General features: G+C 36.3%; 1 protein-coding gene across 1 annotated transcript in view; it reads right to left on the bottom strand.

The window, feature by feature from the left end:
- Nucleotides 1–2,408: 2,408 nt before the first annotated feature.
- LOC136038370 (DNA-directed RNA polymerase II subunit RPB1-like) overlaps nt 2,409–20,987 on the bottom strand; it is a 49,252-nt gene continuing 30,673 nt past the window's right edge. Inside the window, exons 4-9 of the mRNA XM_065721439.1 lie at nt 19,415–19,921; nt 16,510–17,027; nt 13,083–13,427; nt 10,550–10,760; nt 7,362–7,519; nt 2,409–4,225 (exon numbers count right to left, since the gene is read on the bottom strand). Of these exons, the coding sequence (XP_065577511.1) occupies nt 2,630–4,225; nt 7,362–7,519; nt 10,550–10,760; nt 13,083–13,427; nt 16,510–17,027; nt 19,415–19,921 (3,335 nt within the window). The 3' untranslated portion in view covers nt 2,409–2,629. The remainder of the gene's footprint in view (nt 4,226–7,361; nt 7,520–10,549; nt 10,761–13,082; nt 13,428–16,509; nt 17,028–19,414; nt 19,922–20,987) is intronic.

The raw sequence follows: 20,987 nt of genomic DNA, 5'->3' as shown, positions 1-20,987 counted from the left end.
TTGTCAAAAGGGCGTACCAGCAATATCTTAGGTACGGCTTACCGCATGAAACTGTGACTCCCAGGGCATCATGAGGGGGCTGTCCAACTAACCAAAAACCAATATACAGCTACTACTACTGCTACTGCTACTAGTACAAGACTGTTATTACCAAAACTACTACGATCACCCTTACTACTACTACTACTACTAAAAATACTCTGATACTAGTACTACCAAGGCTAAGTGTATGAAGGTGAAAATTTAAGAGAGTATTGAGGAGGACGTTCAACTAAATCAAAATACACTATGTATATGGTAAAGGCAAAAGGGAGAAGAATTGACCTTTTTACCTCTAGAATAAAGAATGCATGCTTGTCAAAAAGGCGAATCTCAGAAATGGCTTCGGGTAATAAGTTGGAACTTTCAGCGAATGCTTAGGGGGAAGATAGATTGACCAAAAGACAGTACGTGCATACTACTACTAATACTACGGTTAATATACTTAAAAAAAAACCAACTTAACCAAGTTGATTTATGCAGAAATGTGTAATTCCGCATCAGCTATTATAAAGAAGAGTTGGTGGATTATGTATAGGTGGGGGATGGCGTGCCTGATGCTTAGAAAAATGCATTTTTGTATAAATAGTGATGAAGACCACACTGCCTTTCCATCATAAACAAGCAGAACAATAAGGAAATATTTTTGCAAGACAGTGGAAATTCTAATTTAAATATATATTTCACCCTATATCCAAGGGCCGTCCTCAACAAAACATAAATATATAAAAGAGATTTACAATAACATACGACCATTAAAACTAAAATGAAAATTTTACTTCGCTGAAGTAAAGATGCTGGGACTGTTTTAAAATTACATTTAAGTTTTGATGGTCGTATGTTATTGTAAGTCTGTTTTCTTTTATATATTTATGTTTTACTTCAGACTCAGTGACTCAGCCATTTTACAACAGCGACTGTAAAAGCTAAAACTACATCCTTGCTGGTTGAAAATCTGATGACCTCAATGACATCTGGACACTCGATAAAATCAGTATAGAAGAGCCGATCTCAGGTCAAAATATGACAAAGCAGAATTAAATTATCCATGGCTGTTAGGAGCATTATTGGTTAGAGGTTGTCTTTACGCAAACATACCAATTATTTACGATTGAAACTTTTTCATATGACGCCTCTCATAGCCTAAAACGTTGCCTTTCTTACTTGTCAAAATCGCGTATCATTCTCTCATTTAATTCTATTGTCATATATTTATCTCAAGACACTTGCGGTTCACTTATAACCCCTGCAGATAATCCAAAAGAAGGCAGGAATTATTCTTGGCTATTCCTTACCCTACAAAGCTCTGAAATCGCTGGGGTGCCCACTTCTTCTGTCCATGATCGCTTCAGGAATTTTTCATCCCCCTCTACTTAAATCAGAAAATTCCTTTTTGGATCTAGTTGTCATTTTAAATTGAATGATAACCACGCTTTGTATGGTAGCCCTACAGAGCTTTGTAGGGTAAGGAATAGCCAATAATTATTACTGCCTTGTTTTGGATACTAGTATTTTTGATAAATCTGTCAATGACAGAGGGCCAATTTCCCCATTCACTGAAAATAGCCAGTCATCCCGCTTCCAAAGTCTGGGACTCTAAGTCGCGGGCTCTTTCGAACGGAAACTAAGATTTTTAGTGTTCTTTTAAAGTGACAAAAAGCATATTGCTACGAGAAACTGGTATTTTCTACCATTTTATGGTACCAAACTCCACTGCCTTTTTCTTCTTTTTTCGGAGGTTAGTTAGCGTTACACTCCAGTTACATCGCGCTGTTGGCTTGAGTCGTATTTTAATTCCAACTATTTGCATTAAAAAATATTTACCTTACTTAAAAATCAATATTGAATTACTGACTCTTACTCTTTTCCAATTGCTATTTTTTTAAGAGCTTGAAATCCGTTATGCATTAACGACGGTCGAACGATGCACAGCCACTTGAAAACTGCAACCACTGACCTGGAGACCAGAACGAAATTGGTGGTCAACATTGAGAAATGACGTACAGCCCACTTGGAGACTTCTACCTCTTCGGTCGGCTTTGGGACAGTGATTGGCAGTACCATGTCAAAACCGTTGCACAGGACCGGGCCTCACGGAAATCTTCTATGAGTGAAATTATGGATACTAGGCGATGTGGAGCAGCGTATAATTCACGCAATAAGTTTTTAAAAAAGTACTAAAACATCAACACCGTCGTGACAAGAACCAAAGGGCGTATCATTACACATATAAAATATATTGAAAAACAAAAACAAACAATTAGGATCATTGGAAGAAAACGCAATATGAATTTTAATCTATTGAAAAAGAAAAATAAGTCGTTGGTTCTTGGACACTTACAGAAAATCTATCATTATAAAGAATATAATACCAAGCAAAAATTTTATTAAAGGGAAAATAGACACAAAACTGTACTTAGTTCAGTATAGACAAGTATTGTCTTTCACCAACAAATAAGACCGTGACAAACAGAATTAGAACTTTTTTTAAACGTGATACTAAAAGGTTATTACTCGAATATTTTTCAAAGAACAAAATACACAACTAAAAATGGCTTTCGCAGAGACATAAGCAAAAGTAAAACTATACTTATTTCTTCTTCTTCTTTTTATCTTCTTCTTTTTTATTTCTTCTTCTTTCGGAGTCATCTTGTGGGTAAGCTGGACTGGTCGGCGAATATGTAGGACTTGTTGGTGAGTAAGTAGGACTCGTAGGGCTATACGAAGGTGTAGTAGGAGAATAATTCGGAGAAGCTGGTGAAAATGAATACGACGGAGAAGTTGGTGAGTAATTAGGAGAAGTTGGACTGTACGTTGGCGAACTAGGCGAGTAAGTTGGAGACGTTGGGCTATAGGTTGGCGATGTTGGGGAATATGTGGGTGAAGTTGGGCTATATGTTGGGGAAGTTGGAGAATAAGCTGGAGATGTGGGTGAATATGTAGGACTTGTTGGAGAATAATTTGGACTAGTTGGGGAATAGCTTGGTATTCCTGCTGAGTACTTCGGAGACACAAGCCCTGGAGTGCTTGGGCTATACGATGGAGATGTTGGACTGTAACTTGGCGAAGTAGGAGAGTAGCTTGGCGACGTTGGTGAATACCCAGGACTCGTAGGAGAATAAGAAGGAGAACTCGGTGAATAGCTTGGAGACGTAGGGGAGTAGCTGGGGGAAGTTGGGCTATAGCTTGGAGAACTTGGACTGTAAGAAGGCGATGTAGGAGAATAACTAGGTGACGTGGGTGAATAGCTTGGTGATGTGGGCGAATAGCTAGGAGACGTAGGGGAATAGCTAGGTGACGTCGGTGAGTAGCTTGGAGATGTCGGGGAATATGTTGGAGATGTTGGGGAGTAGCTTGGAGACGTAGGGGAGTAGCTCGGAGAAGTAGGAGAATAGCCAGGCGAAGTTGGCGAATATCGCGGGGATAACGGCGAATAGCTTGGTGAAGTTGGTGAGTATCCAGGACTCGTGGGACTATAATTTGGAGAAGTTGGTGAATAAGAGGGACTTGTTGGGCTGTAGTTCGGAGAAGTCGGTGAATATGAAGGACTCGTGGGACTATAGTTTGGAGAAGTAGGTGAGTATGAAGGACTCGTTGGACTATAGCTCGGACTTGTAGGTGAATATCTTGGGGATACGGGTGTTAGGTTAGGGCTGGCAGGGGAGTAAGCCGGAGATGTTGGGGAGTAGCTAGGAGAGGCAGCACCTGGACTTGGAATATAAGGACTCATTCCACCAGGACTTCCTGGGCTATGCGAAGGTGACCATCCAGGCGAGTTAAAAGCCGGGGACAAGCCATATGCTTCTGAGGCAGCAGATGGTGAAAACGACGGACCACCAGGAGTCATACCAGCTACACTAGGAGTCATACCTAACCATGTACTTCCATAGAATGGGGTAGCACCCTGAGTCCATGGGGTACCCTGGGGAGTCATAGCTCCATTAGGGGAGACTGCCCCTCCGTGGAAAAATGCATTACCAACGGCATTCGTTGGAATTTCCACACCTTGTTTACATTTTTCAACATCCAGAAGTAAGTCAAACGCACCAGTGCCCATTCTGGGTAACTGTCCAAGAATAATATTTCCTGAAACGCCTCTAAGTGGGTCAACCTCAGCATGTGAAGCAGCTTCCAGCAAGATATCAACGGTTTCTTCGAAAGAGCATCTCATCAAAGCACCAGTGTCCTGAAATAATAATTAAATTATTAACACGAACCACGTGACAATGAGCTCCCCATCCCCCATCAGGAGTGAACACATAATAAAACACCATTGCCTTCATAAGCAACGGCATGAAGTTTCCATACGTATATATAAGAGGAAGATAGAAAATAAATAAATGAGAATAGGGCTTGGAACAGCTCCAAAAGGCAAATATCCAGATTATTTCGATGCAACTCATAAGCGATTTTTTCAACGACAGAGTGCAATATATATATATATATCTATATATATATTGCGCTCTGTCGTATATGTATATGTATATATATATATATATATATATTGCACTCTGTCGTGTATATATATATATATATATATATATATATATATATATATATATATATATATATATATATATATATATATATATATATATATATATATATATATTTCGGAGGTCCGACAATTGATGATGCAGCGCCATTTATTTTGAATTGTGTTTCTAATAGAGCAGATTAAAAAAAGAAAAATAACCACATGGTAAAGATGAATTCTTTAATTGTTTAGTTCATTAATTTTTTTTTTTTTTTTTTTTTTTTTTTTTTTTTTTTTTTTTTTTTTTTTTTTTTTTTGCAATGTGTTAATATTTGTGATTTGGTAAATGTTATCATATTTAGTTTGCCTATTGTTTCTAAAAAGAGGGATATATTAACAGGATAAGCTTGTTTTGGTGTTACTTGGTTGTTTTACATTTGCTGTTTTTTTTTTATAGGCATATATTTTGGGGGTGATACCTGACACGGGGATGCCATGGATATTCTGTGGTAGCCACAACACTTGGCTGGGTAGAGAATTTAAAGTGGCGAAACCCTATAGGCCAATGTATTCTCCTGATGAGCCCTTGTGTTGGGTTGTTGCCTCTGAATTATTTGTCTTTATTATTTTTTCTATTGTTTGGTAAATGACGACTTATACTTATTGACGACATGACTGCCTGTCCATGGATTATTCTTTATGGTTGATTGTGTTTGGCTATGCTGTTTGACCTATGTGATTGTATGGATGAGTAGGGTTAAGGCCTCATTCAAGTGCTGGTCTATATTAATCACTAATTTAGGAAAACAGTCTTCCTTTTCTCCTTCTGTTTTTTTTTTTTTTCTCCTTCTTTTTTTATGTGTTTGTGCTGTTGCATTGGTGATTTCTCTTTTCATGATATATATATATATATATATATATATATATATATATATATATATATATATATATATATATATATATATATATATATATATATATATATATATATATATATATATATATATATATATATATATATATATATAACACTAACAAATTAATCACTCACTATACTTTCCAGCCATATTTCGTCAAACCTAAACAACCCAATAAGTCAATACGATACCATAAAAATTATTTTGCGAACCAAAACATCGGCAGACTGTCTCAAAGAAAAAGAGTATATTAGCGAATTCTCGAAGGGGACTAGCTATCGTCGAAAGCTTTCGAGAATTTGAGGTTTGAATGTGAAATCGGATTGAAAGGACAGTGAAATTTTATTTCCTTTCTATGGGCGATTTTGTCAATCGAAACGCGTGGCACCACAGGGAACTCCCAGAACAGATCAATTAGTCAAATTGTAATTCCTTTAAGCAGATTCTTAGCATTTTCTGAGCACGTGTGCTGGAATATTTTTTAGGACTGCCCTCTCCTGAACTTAAAAACCGATTTCATTTAAATCCGGGAAATTTTTAGAAGTAAAAGAAATGCAATAAACGCAAGCAAAATTTGAATAAATCTATTCGTATAATGACAAAACATCTATTGGGTTTGATACTCGAAAATGACTGAACTTAACGAACTATCATGAACTTAAAAACGAAGATCCTTCTCCCTTTGATCGAAAAACTGTAGGTCCGATCCCCACTGCAGCAAGGTTGAGTCAAACTCTTGCTACTTGTCCCTGTTAAAAAGGCCCACCAACTGAAATGTCGATTCGACATCCTATGTGCCAGCAATGGTTCTGGTAATCTTTATCCTTTGTCCCTATAAAAAAGTGAAACGTCGATTCGCAACCCTATGTGCCAACAATGGCTTTCGAGGATCTTTTAATTTATGATTTTTTTTTTTTTGAAAAAACAAAATTCACATTTTCCGATGCCGTAAGTTTCATTAAAACTGGATATCTCTAACTCTGGCAAAAAAAAGTGGAGGTTAAAGGGCTTTTCTAGTATTTCCGGGAAAGCAGGAGTTAGCTTATAGTTTTGTTTTGTCTTTTGTACGAACCTCTCATTCAAATTCTGCAAATTATGACAATAGTTTGTCCACAGAAACTAAAAAATAATTTTTACAATGGATGAGATCTCTCCAGACAAGGGGCAAAAGCAAGGACTACCTAGCCCTTGCCTCTATCCTAAATAATTTCTTTTTGTTCCAAGTAGTAAACTATTCGTCCTGAATTCAAGAATATTGCCTATTACAACCCCTCGTTTCTAAAATTCACCTTAATTTACCCTTTCAACTCCAGGTCTACTATAAGCCGCCACGTAGAGGCGCACGGAACCAGATGTTTCTTATATACTGTCAGGTGCTTATATACTGTCAACTTGTACCTGTTGATCTCATAAAATATTTCCTGTCCGATTCGCAATCTCATAATCTACACCTAATCAAAAATTGAAACCTGACATAATGAAAAATTTTCAAGTATATATATATTGTCAACCAGCGTGTGTTCCCCGGGGAGACCCACCAACAGATTGACTCTAGTTCGGCATTGTGGAGTGACATGAGAGGTGTAGCATAAGTGGGAGATGGTAACGTCGGCAATGAAGGGGGCAATTAATGCCAGGTTTTTCTTCTCACTCAATTGGACTATCTGTCTTGGCTTTTTCTACAATTAGCTATGACTTGATGCCCCACAACTATTCCATTTTAATTCAAATTTTTCCATTCAGGAATCAATTTTTCTATACTTTCTTTACTCCACAATCTTGCACGCCAGGCATGGCCATAAACTTGGAGATATTTTCCCCACCTAGATATTTTCTTACTTATTGGTTTAGAAACTTTACACGCCCAGAAATTCGCCTAAGTGACTGATCGTTTCGAAAGATATTAAAATAAAAACAATGTCGTTTACCTGTCTGTTGATACCATGACGAGTAATGGCCATGAGGTAGCCTTTTGCAGTCATTACGTCACAAAGCAGGGCCAGATGGCGGTAGTTGACATAAAGGCCGTAGAATTGAAGCACTGCGTTCATCTCTTTTTCTATTGACTTTCGAACAGCTTCAATGCCTACAAAGAGTGGTCGGTTAAAATTCGAAGAAAATCGCTTCAATTAAGGCACATGAGTGAATGATTATAACAAATAAAGCTATACCTAACTTATCAGCTATGTCTGTCGAAAAAAAAAAATGCAAATAAAAAAACGATTGCGAGAAAATTGAGGAAACAAAATTCAATATTTCTTAAAAGGGGCAGTGTGTCCGCTGCATTATACCCTCCCTTTTGCAAGGAATGGGGAGGGGATGGTGACACGAAGGCTCCCTTCCCAAAAAAGATGTTTTAACTTTTTTGTGTCTCTCTCTTCCCCGTGAAAAATCTCCCTCCCCCCCCGTATACATGAGCGCACTTCGGGAGGAACACATCCGTGACCCTTTCTGGGTGGCCAATAAACTTCAAAAATGCACATACTAGCCAAAAACAGAACAGATGACTAAAGTTTATTGTCCCGATTTTAAGCATTGCACTACAATGTTGCAGAAAAATGCTACAATTTGGAACTCACTTTGTCTCTTTACTCACTTTATTGTAAAGTGATTCTAGAACACTTTTTATAGAACATTTTTATGTTCTAGATTCTAGAACATACTATTTTATTTAACTAAGCTAGAAAATTTCAAATGACAAAGGTATTGTCCAGTACTACAGAAAAGCTGTTAAAGAGAAGTCGGTATTTTAGGAATCTCTTAAATATACCTTGAACCACCTTCCCAATAACATAATCAAACACGTCAACAACCCCTTAGATCTCAAAGGATGTCAGCAAGGAATGCAATTATTAAAATCAGATGGCATAGTTCTCCAACTTATTTAATTGCTGATGCGCTTTTTTTTAAGTGAATGAATTTTTTTGTTTTATTTCTCAGTTGTTCGTTAGTATCCGTCAATGGCAGTTTTAATTTTTGAATTTTGTGCAAATCGCGGATATTGGCGAATGACTCGCTTTATGGTTGTTCACCATAATGGAAATCATCCTCATTGAAAATCACCCTTTTTGGTATTTAGTTAAGAAAATTCAAAATCGAAAGTTTGCCCCCCTCCCCTCCCTCAACTAGATTCTGAGTAAATTACTTTGGTTACGGTAGTGACTATTTACTATTACTAACAATTAGCTCGTCGCGACACAAAACCATCTGATGCCAACGCAACTTAAAGGCATGTGAGTTTTCTGGCTATTTACCTCAAGGGTCACCTCTCCTCGAGGGAGAGAGCCTTGCGAGACGTAGGTTTGAAAAACTGTCCCAAGGGCTTTGAGTTGACAAAGACACGACTTTGACATCTCTTCAATGAGAAACCATGCCAGGAGAACTTAAATCAATCTATATATTGATTAAAAATTTAACTCAGCACTAAACTTTACCATGAGCTATAGCACTGTTCTTTAGATAAAAGTATAGCTTATTCAAGTTTCATTTGGGAGTTAATGCTTTTAAGAAAGTTCTACGAACTTTATCGCAATAGATTAAATTAAATATATTGATAAAATACAAGAAAGCAATTAGCTAGATTTATAAGTTGGGCTAGAAAGATATCCAGCAGCATTGCAGCAAAAGATAGTTCATCTGCCTACCCAAATTTGTAACCATAATTTTGGATTAAACGAGGGAAATGGGTGACTCGTTTAGTGCACAAAAACAGTAAAATTCTAGACATTTTTCTTTTCTTTGTAGGCTCAATATGCCTTAGAAAAAAGAGCTGGATGGGCTAAATACGCCTTAAAAGAAAGCGAATCATGTTTTCTTTGTGGGCAAGATATGCCTTGGAAAAAAGTGTTAAATATGCAAAATATAGCTTAAAAGAGAGAGAGAATCATGTTTCTTTGTGGGCTAGATATGCCTAAGAAAAAAGAGCTGGATGGGCTAAATACGCCTTAAAAGGAAGATAATCATGTTTTCTTTGTGGGCTAGATATGCCTTGGAAGAAAGTGTTAAATAGGCAAAATATAGCTTAAAAGAAAGAGCATCATGTTTTCTTTGTGGGAAATATGCCAATATGCCTTGGAAGAAGTGGTAAATAGCTAAAAACACACCTTAAAAGAAAGAGCATCATGTTTCTTTGTGGGCTATATATGCCTTAAAAGAAAGTGTTAAATGGGCTAAATACACCTTAGAAGAAGTGCTAAATGGGCTAAAAATACCCTTAAAAGAAAGAGCATCGTGTTTCTTTGTGGGCTAGATTTGCCTTAGAAGAAGTGCTAAATGGGCTAAAAATACCCTTAAAAGAAAGAGCATCATCTTTCTTTGTGGGCTAGATTTGCCTTAGAAGGAGTGCTAAATGGGCTAAAAATACACCTTAAAAGAAAGAGCATCGTGTTTCTTCGTGGGCTAGATTTGCCTTAGAAGAAGTGCTAAATGGGCTAAAAATACCCTTAAAAGAAAGAGCATCATCTTTCTTTGTGGGCTAGATTTGCCTTAGAAGGAGTGCTAAATGGGCTAAAAATACCCTTAAAAGAAAGAGCATCGTGTTTCTTTGTGGGCTAGATTTGCCTTAGAAGAAGTGCTAAATGGGCTAAAAATACCCTTAAAAGAAAGAGCATCATCTTTCTTTGTGGGCTAGATTTGCCTTAGAAGGAGTGCTAAATGGGCTAAAAATACCCTTAAAAGAAAGAGCATCGTGTTTCTTTGTGGGCTAGATATGCCTTAGAAGAAGTGCTAAATGGGCTAAAAATACACCTTAAAAGAAAAAGCATCGTGTTTCTTTGGGGGCTAGATATGCCTTAGAAGAAGTGCTAAATGGGCCAAAAATACACCTTAAAAGAAAGAGCATCATGTTTCTTTGTGGGCTAGATATGCCTTAGAAGAAGTGCTAAATGGGCTAAAAAATATACAGAAAGAGCATCAAGCACAATTCCTTTTATCATCAATTTTCTAACTATTAAAAAATTAAATCCTTCCATTTTTTGGGGTTTCCAGTGTACACCTAAACAGAGTGATGGTGACGGTTTTTTTTTTGTTTTTTTTTTATTAAGGTGCTTTTTAAAGTCTACCTAATTTTCATGGACCAGTTCATATACTGTCCCATAATGAATCAAAAATAACTTACCTAGTACGGTGAAGATTTCACAAATGTCGTTAGAGTATGTGCGCACTGGGTCGACATCTCTTTCTGATAGGACCTTCATTAAACTGGTCCCGTCCGTTTCCAGAAGCCATTCAGCAATAGCCCTAAACTCTCCAGTGTCAGTGATAATGATTCTTTTCTTATTGTCCGTTTGAGGTAAATGCATGTATACTTTGCTAATTGCTTCAATGCCCTGGAAGAAAAGGGAAGTAAGGACGTATTTAGGAGACCAAAAGCAAAAACAATAAATGCAGGAGTGTCTCTCAACGAGAGAGAGGGGAGGGAGGAGAGAGAAGAGAAGAAGAAAGAAAAAGAAAGGAAAAGGGAGAGAGGGAGAGAAAGAGATTGATAAAACCGGAAAATGGGCTAAAAAGCATTAGTTATATTTAGAAACAACTGCATATGAGAGGATAAATTATAGAGAAAACGGTAAAAAACCTGACGTTTCAGAGGGCGGAGGAGGGAGGTTTTATTCAACTTTTCATTGTTTTTCATCAAATGTTTAAAAGATAAGATATTTCATTTTAAGAAATGTCTATCACAAGCCCCGAAGGACCGAGTTCACATTTCTGAGTCATAAAACCATAAAAATAAAAAACAAATCATAAAAATAGCACAACTAAAAAACTGGGTAACCAACGTCAAAAACAACAGAATCAGAAAGGCAAACCCATTCATTAGTAATAAAAAAAAGACTTTTGAATGTCGGAAAGTAAAAATGGTAAAAACTAAGACAAAACTAAAAGATTCAGATAAAATTAGCGTTGAAAGGGTTTAAAAGAGAACGTATAAACAAAGGGGAGGGAACAAAAAAATCACACGAACATAAAACTTGGGTATCACCAGTACCAAAAGAAAAAAAAAGAGGAAAAACTAGCGATTTATTTTATCAGTAATGAAGGGGACAAAGGTTTTTTCATTCCTGGAGGCTTAGCAACGGATGGGGGAGAAGATAGGAACGGGTTCAGAAACAGTATGTGGCCGGCGGTGTTTGGATGGGGGTGTCTTTTGGGGAAAATGTTTTCCATACAAAGGCTTATTATTGCACTTTTTGCAAAACGGAGGCACAACGTTCCTCTCCTGTGCTCAAGAGTTTCTAGCTTGGCCTTTTTTAGAAAGAGCGAGCATGGTATCTTAGCTACTTTAAAAATTATCCTCAGGGCTCTTTTTTGAATGGATTCAATTTTTTCTGATTCATCATGGGAGATGCCAGGATGCTTAAGGAGAGACATGGGCACATTGACTTTATGGACTATATCTTTTTACGTGGACATCCCACTTTAAATTAGAGGAAATTGTAATCCCAAGTAATTTAAAGGAAGACACAGAAATATCTGGGGGGGGGGGGGGTAGGGTTGAGGAAAAGAGGTGAGGTTTACTCTCAGGTTTATCGTAGAACTTTCCCCCCACTAGTATTTTAGACCTGTTCGGCTAAAATTGCTGATTCGTCACCGAAATCTCTTTGTCGTAGCTCCATCTCTTTCTTAACTTAAAAAAAAAACAACAACTAGATTTCAAATTCTTGTTCAAACGCACCCCACCATGATAATCTATGATCTCTTTCGAGTCGATCATCCCAGAAAAAAGAAACAAAAGGAGATAAAAAGTATTCCAGCCCTTTTCTACTTTTGGAATGGGGAATTGTGGAGCTCCAAATAAAGGTTTTACCATGCAAATTATCTGTCTATCTCAGAATTGGTAAAAAGACTTTTTACCTCTCTTGGTTCTCAAAAACCTTTTTTTGAGAAAATGGATTGTTTGGTACTTTGATATGAGAAATTAAAAAATAAGCAAAATTACCCCCCCCCCCGCTCTCCACCAAGATTTTGAAGGATACATTTTTACTCCCCCCTCAAGAAAAAAAAAAGAAATAAAAATTCCTATACAAGCCAAGATTGATATTTTGCAGCACAAAATACCAGAAAACGAGGCATTGGTGTGTCACAATCTATTTTGTTACTGTTTAGGGCACTATATCTTTATTTTTGTTCAAATGAGCCCATTCTTGATATTCTACATTCCCTAGTTCTAGTCATCCCTAATGATGAGATTTTCCTTTCTATCGAGTAGGGTATCGGTAACTTGTAAGAGTGGGAGCTGGCACTAGTATCTACAAAAAACTGTCATCGACATCTAGCGTTTGGCCGCACTTTTTCAGTGAAATAATAAGAATAATCAATTTAATTAGCATAATTGGTAAGATTAGGGTAGTAATAAGTGTCTGATTAGTTCCTGAAAGAGAAATGATTACAAAGCTTGAAAAAATATAGCTGTCCTCTATTTCAAAGCAATACTTTGCCGAATATTGGCTTTGGTAAAGGCATTGAGTTGAGGAGGCCAAATTAAATCTAAACGAAAAACACTGACTTCTGAGAGCCTTTTGTCTTGAGAAAAAATTGAAAATCCAAAGAGACGCGACTCCAAAACGAATAGTGTCATTTTAACTTTAAAAATTGAATTGAACATCCGGCTTTAAGTGAAAAACAAAAAAGGTTAAAGAGAAGAGAAATCTCACCTGAAGGGTCATGTCTGATAGCATATTTGCTTCAATGCATCTTAAGAACATATCATCCTCCATTTTATCAATCTGCTCGTCCTCCTCGCCAAACTTCGATTCATCCGAATTCATTATTCGAATACGAAGCACCAATTTTTCAGCATTGTCATCGTTGAATATACAATTCAGATCCTCGCCAAAGCCAGCTGTGATTTTTTCAGAGATTTGTTCCATAGTTAGCTTTTTATCCGTCATTCTCTTTCGGTCCAATTCAATTCGCAATAACCAGGGAGACATTCGAGAAGTATCAACATCCGGCATGTCGTAGTAAAGTGTCACAAAATCTTGGTCCTCTGCAATAACCTAGACACAAAGAGGAAAAAGGTTAGCAATCAGTAAGTACTAAAAACTATTATTTCCTCTTCTTTCTGACAAGAGCCTTACTCGTACATATGAACACGAAAAGTTCAAGAGATGACGTTACAGATTATTTTCCAGGAGTGAAGGAGACCAATTAGAGTTTAAATAATTTTAGTTTTCTGTCGTAACTTAATGAGAGGCAGAGAAATACGGTAATTAATCTAAGAATAACAAAAAGAGCTTATTTGCCTTTCTTACTAAAAAAAAAAGCCAGGCTTGCAGGTACACGCGATCAAATTTTAGAAGAAGGGGCTTTCCCTTAAAAGGATGAGTGGTCTGTCAGGCTATTCATGGCACAATTTTTTATGTGTATGCAAGTGGACTTGGAACGCATGATTGTAACGTACCAAGAGATTTATTAGACAAAACATACGAAAAAGTTGTCACTCCATTATAACTGAGTTAGTTAGGGTCCCATTCACAGTAAAATTTTACTAATACCGAGGTTTAGAGAGTGTTAATTTGAGCCACTTGGATAATTCACAGAATTTTTGGATTGACTGAAGAATTCTACGAAAGTTTCTGATTGGCTTAAATTGACAGGTTGGGTTAGGCTAAATCACGGTATTAGCAAAATCCTATCGGGGATGGGACGCCAGGTACTGATCTACTGATCGAAAAGTTGTCATTATTTAGATGATACTACAAGAGCTAGCAGGGGGTATCTGCTTAAAAACAAACGAGCTTTCATCTTCCAAGGACAGGCTTTATTCTCTGCACTCGACGAAATGACTTTTTATTCTATCATGAGGGCACCCTGTGTGTAATTAAATAATAAAAAACAAAAAAAAATACTCCAAGTAAAGAGCGACATTAAACTTTAAACGAACAGAAATTATTCCGTATATGAAAGAAGTTGCCCCCTCCTCAACGTCTCGCTCTTTACGATAATTTCTGTTCGTTTTAAGTTATAATGTCGCTCCATACTTACAGTTAAAAAAAACTTGTTTTTTTATTATTTAATTCCCAAACGTTATTAAAATAATTCATGTTTTGATTTTGGCTCACCACATGAATAATTAAAACGAAATTTACATATTAATTTTTTTTGGCTTAATGGCATTCTCATAATTTTGTTCGGACAATTTTGATAAGAAAAGGGGTGGGGAAGGAGGCCTAGTTGCCTTCCAATTTTCGGTTACTTAAAAAGGCAACTAGAACTTTTTAGTTTTTTTTTACAAACGTTTTCATTAGTAAAAAATATACGTACCTTACGAGTTAACTTACGTAACGAACATCTATATTCGTATATTTTTATTACGTATATGAGGGAGTTTGCCCCCTTGTTAATATCTCGCTCTTTACACTAAAGCTTAAATTTCGTCCCAATTCTTTAAGAATGACCCCAAACAACAAAGGCCGTATAATAAATAGTTGAAATTACTAAAAGTACTTAGCGTAAAAAGCGAGGTATTTAGGAGGAGATGAACCCTTCATGTGCGTAATAAGTTCTGCTGGTTTTAAGTTTTAATACTGCTCCTTACTTTCAGTTGGAAAAACTTTTCATATTCATTTTTTTCATTGTTTTTTTTTTTTTTTTAAATAATGATAGAAAATCCTGTGTCCCCTTCATGGAATTTCTCTTCCCTAATGAAAAATTCCTTCAAGGAAAGATCCTTCCACGTAGCTCCCTTCCCTCAGCCCCCCCCCCCGAACCAAAAAATTACTGTACGTAAACACTGGTCAGTTTGTAACTTGTAGCCCCTTCCTTGGGGACTGTGGGGGAGTAAGTCGTCCCCAGAGAAATAGCTATTATATTTTTCGACTATGCTGAGCAAGATGGCTTTCTCTAAATTTTGATTTGTTGGCTTTGGGAAAAAATGAGCGTGGGAGGGGGCCTAGGTGCCCTCCAATGTTTATGGTTACTTCAAAAGCGCACTATAACTTTTAATTTCCGTTAGAATGAGCCCTCTCGCGAAATTCTAGGACCACTGGGTCGATACGATCACCATTGGAAAAAAAAAGAAGAAAAAAATAAAAACAACAGCAAATAGACACGCCGTGATTGATCTTCTTGCAAAAAATGCGAAATTCCACATTTTTCTAGATGGGAGCATGAAACTTCAATAGTGGGGTTCTTTGATACGCTGAATGCAATGATGTGATTTTCACTAAGATTCTATGACTTTTATGGGATGTTTCCCTCTATTTTCCAAAATAAGGCAAATTTTCTCAGGCTCTTATCTTTTGATTTGAAAGACTAAATTTGATGAAACTTATATTTTTAAAATCAGCATACAAATCCGATTCTTTTGATGTATCTATTAGCATCAAAATTCCATTTTTTTTTAGACTTTCGTTTACTATTGAGCCGGGTCGCTCCTTACTACAGTTCATTACCACGAACTGTTTGATATAAAAGGGAAGACGCATACCATTTCGTTAAAATGATTGTTTTTCGACATTTGCACGGTCAAACATCGCGTTCTGTATTCCACAATGTCAGTCTCAACACAACATGTTTTCACACTTCCCTCTTTCAACCCAGGTCAAGGATTCTCAGGCCCTTTTTTCCGTGAGCTTATGACAATTTGAACAATCAAAATGAAACGGAATTATATAAAATGGGTAATACTCTTTTTAATAAAGGAAGTGGAAAAGGATATATAAATTCTAACATAAGCTCGAATATTTCGGCTTCAGATCCGGAAGAGGAAAACAAGATAAACAGTTAAAACACACCATTCAAGGGCATAGCAAAGAGATAAAAACACGATATATGGTTTGTGTAGCACTTACAAAAACGTCTGCAAAACCCTGCTGTATAGTACTTTTCAGAGTTTGTGCTATTTTTTCAAGAAAATGATTTTTTTAAATAATTTTTTATTTTTTTTTAAATACATTTTTTTTCTTTAATTATTTTTATCTAATTATTTATTATTTTAATAATATTTCATAATTTAAATAATAATAATTATTTGATAATAATAAATTTATTTTCAAGAAAATAAAAAAATTTCAAGAAGATTTTCAAACAAGAAAACAAAAAGAAGAGTATCTAAACTTAACATTAACAGTGACTTACCGTATTCTTGATGTCTGGGTCGTAGTAAATAGCCGTATTAGCTGTAACTTTCTTAAGCGTCGTGTGTTCCAACCGGCATAATACTTGTTTGGCTTTTTCAGCATCACGCGCGGCAGTACCAGTCAAAAACACAGTTAACGAGGGCGCTTTTGGACTCCTAGAAACGTTGATAATTTCTTTTAGACGAGGCACACCAAGTGTTACGTTCTTTGAGGAGACACCAGCAAAATGAAAGGTATTTAATGTCATTTGAGTAGCAGGTTCGCCAAGACTTTGTGCAGCAATGGCACCAACCATTTCACCGGGCACGGCCTGTGCCAGTTGAAACCTGGTCTCAATTTCTCCAATGAGCCATTCAAAGGCTTCAGTGTTGAGTCGATATTCATCAGCAAGTCGTTTCGTACAGAGAGTCGACCGTACAAGACACTGGAACAGAAGTGTGGCGTTCTCGTTGGCCTGTTTTGATAGTTTGTCTTCTCCGTTGACAATAACACAATTTTTCAAAAGGTCTCGAACACCTAAAATAAAATAAAAATGCGCAAAATAAGTAATAAAAAGAACCAAACTATTCATTATATCATCACACCCAAAACCAAAGGAATCTTTTAGAATTTTCATAAAATTCATAGCGAAATCAAAAAGAATTATATAGAAAGACTTTAAAGCCAGAGGGTATATTTTACTATTTTCCAGGAATTAGAAAGTAAAGGCGATATAGAAAAGAAATAAGAAAATTAGAAAGGATTTACAAAAAAAAAAACATTAAATGAGATTAGTAGACCGAGGTACATACCGCAATTTTCGAACAGAAAGAATTGAAAGATTAGAGAGACAGATCTCCAAAATTTTCAGAAAATTGGAAAGTGAGAAAGACTAGAATAAAAATTATAAAACCAAAGGATATATTCCATGTTTTCCAAATTTAGCATGAAATTAAAATAATTAGAAAGATTAAACTATAAAGCAAAATGTATATATCACAAAATTGTTTAGAAGAGAAGAAGAAATATCAGAAAACTAACGGATATATTTTACAGTTTCTCAAAAATTGAACGTGATCGGTTACAAAAACGAAAGTGCATGCTATGCTACTTTTCGAAAATTGAAAAAATGAGAACGATATATTATCACACCGAAGCGTGTGTTCCACAATTTTCAGAAAATAGCAAAGTAAGAAGATCAAAATTGGATTTCATGAACTTCCAAGGTGAAAGTGAGAATACAAAGAAATAGAAGAAAAAGGATGTTTCGAAATGTTTTAAAAATTAGGAAGTACAACACTAGAAAAATAAGGGGTAAATTTTAGAATTTCATAAAGGGAAGGAATATAAGAAATAGAATGTATTTCTCACAAATATTCGAAAGTTATAAGCCAAACTATGTTCAAAAACAATAATCAAAAACAAAGACTACAGAAGCACATTTCATGACTTTTCAAAATCAAATAATTCATAGTAACAAACTGTAAGTAAGGAGCGACCAGGCTCAATAGCAATCGAAACTCTAAAAAACGGAACTTTGATACAATAGATACATCAAAATAATCGGGGTTTTATGCTAAATTCAAATATATAAGTTTTAGGTCATAGAATCTTAATGAAAAGTACATCATCAGAAGCAGCGCATCAGATAACTACTGTGGAAGTTTCTAGCACCTATCTAAAAAAAAAGTGAATTTTGAAATTTCTACAAGAAGAAAGATCATGGATGCGTGTTTATTTGTTAGTTTTTTTTTATTATTTTTCCCAGGATGATCGTATCAACCCAATGGTCCAAGAATATCGCGAGAGGGCTCATTCGAACGGAAATTAAAAGTTCTAGTACCCTTTTTAAGTGACCAAAAATTGAAGGGCAACTAGGCCCCCTCCCACACCCCTGTTTTTCTCAAAATCGTCCGATCTAAATTTTGAGATAGCCATTTTGCTCAGCATAGTTGAAAGGCCGTATAACTATGCCTTTGGCATATAACTATATGCCGTATAATAATGCCAAGACCCTCCCACAGCCCCTGGGGATAGGTCTTCAAGTTACCAAATTTGCCTATTCTTTGCGTATAGTATTTGTTATTGGGAAGTAGGCATACATTTAAGGGGGATTTTCTACTGGTGAGATTTTCCTCAGGGTAATTTTCCATGGGGATGGAAGTTTCCAGGAGGTGAATTTGTCAGGGGAAATTTGTCAGAATTACTATACGAAATTCTTCTCATGTCTTGCTTTCTCTTTTCCGTCTCAATTTCACGCGTGGAGACGTTAAGGCTGAAAATCAGAATAGAGGGATTATCGTTTGAATGATTTGGCAGCTTCGGGAGTTCCCTGTGGTGCTACCCACTTTGATTGAAAAGCTTACAGACTAGAGAGGCAATATTTTCTTGTCTTTTTAGTCATATTTCGTGTGTCAAATCACAGATTTTCAATAGCTCTCAATGATGGCTGGTCCAGTGGTACAATTCGCAAACGGGCCCTTTGTGATGATCACCGACACTGATGCCTGCAAAATGTTTTTAAGGTGCCGTACCAAAGGCATCCAAAATTGATGATGGGGGTGCTAAATAAAATTAAAAGGGTAATCTAAATTACACGATATTAGCCTGTAAAGAGTACAGGCAGTGGCGGACATTATTACTTTTGATATCCAAAGTGGACAGACCGAAGTTTTATCTTTTATTTTCGGTTGTAACTTTGCCAGATCAGTCAAACATTTGTAAGCCCGATATGCAATGGAAGGCATTTTGGGTAAAGGCTATAAATACACCATAACAAATCGACAGGACTTGCTACGAAAGTAAATACTCTTTTAGAGTACTTCAGTAAAAGCTTTGAAATAATTAAATAAATGAAGTACAAATAAGTACTTCATTAACACAACAAAACATAAGGGAACTAACAAAATAATTATAGATTTTACCTTGAATAACACGTAAAGGCGACAAATCGGAGGGCATTCTCTTATTAATATGAAACGTCTTCTGTGCATTCCAAATCATTCTCTGGAGATTACAGGGCAGTACAACTTTATTTTCACCGCTTGGAAACACTTTCCTCAAGGCTTCCCTGTCCTTAACCAACGCCTCCCACTCCTTTTCAATCTCTGTAATCACCTCAGAATCTCCAAGCAGACATTTCGTCACATCTTCAGTAAAAGTTTTTCTCAACTGACGCTCATTGCTCGGATCAAACCGATATTTTGATTCAAAAGCCCGATTTGATAGTTTGATAGTAGGAAGAGATTGAAATTCTACCAATTCTCCGGCCAGACCATCTTCACCGTATCGAAGCTGAATAACTTGACCAACTGAATTACGGACAGTTCCGTCATAGGCAACCATACAGGCTTCCATAGCTTTGATGAGACGACGCTGGATATAGCCTGTTTCAGCAGTTTTGACAGCTGTGTCAATAAGACCTTCACGACCTGTCAGATAAATAGATAAAATTAGAACGACGAAATGAAGTCACACCTTAACACAAAGTGGAGAGGGAGTGGAGGAATGACGTTGAAGGATTTCCTGGATATAATCAAAACAAAGTTGTAGAGTTATATCAAAACTTAAACAGTATATTTTCCGCCATTTACCGTCAACCTTCAGAACTAAATTGGTACAAAAACAAAGAAACATGAAATAAGTTAAGAGCAAAACAGCCGTAAATAATTATATTTTACGGGAATTATTTCTCACTTAATTAGATACAGTATTTTCAAGTTACTTGTTATTAATAAGTTTTCTCTATAAAACCCAAGTTTTGACGTGTCTTGCGTAATTGAAGTCCACAGAGTTATAAAGCTGAGATATATGAACTTAGGGACTGGAGTGTAGATTGTGAATTAAGTAGAGGGAATACTTAATTTAAGTCTATTTTTGGCTGAAACGCAAAATAATTTTTATTTCCTTGTGAAACCGTCTGTGGTTTCCTTGTGAGTTTCTCTATCATTTAATCAAAGTAGACCGAAATTATTGTTAGTAATCACAAGAGAAATGTCCCCTCTCAACACAAGAAGTTATGTGATCAGATAGTTTTACCAGCTCCTAAGTTTAATATACTTTAATCTCCCTACTGGTTTTGATGTGAGATCAACACGCTCTTTATTAACTGATGATTTTTCGAGTAAATTTCGTAATGTTTATATCCTCGGAGATTTCTTGTAATCGTTACATTCGCCAAAATTCTATGCTTCCCTTGTTATCTCCATGGTTGCCTTCCATGCTTCTCTTTCTCCTTTCCATCCTCTAATGCCTCTTATATCCTAACCTATCTTAGCCTCCTCTTGCTTTTTCTCCTTTTCAGCCTCTATTGGCGGATAAAGAAAACATGCAGTCTGACCTTGAACTGATAATTAAGTACTGCAAAAGGTATTTTTCACACACAGCCAGTATTAAAAACCGACCAAGTCGAAAAATTCGGCAGATACCCTTCCAAATGCTTTTACATAACATTTTATACGAAGAAAAAAGCTTTACATGAACTAAATATCATCAGGT

This window comes from Artemia franciscana, chromosome 18, assembly GCF_032884065.1.
Source record: "Artemia franciscana chromosome 18, ASM3288406v1, whole genome shotgun sequence".
Taxonomy (NCBI): Eukaryota; Metazoa; Arthropoda; class Branchiopoda; order Anostraca; family Artemiidae; genus Artemia; species Artemia franciscana.
This window is presented reverse-complemented; position numbering and strand designations above follow the sequence as displayed.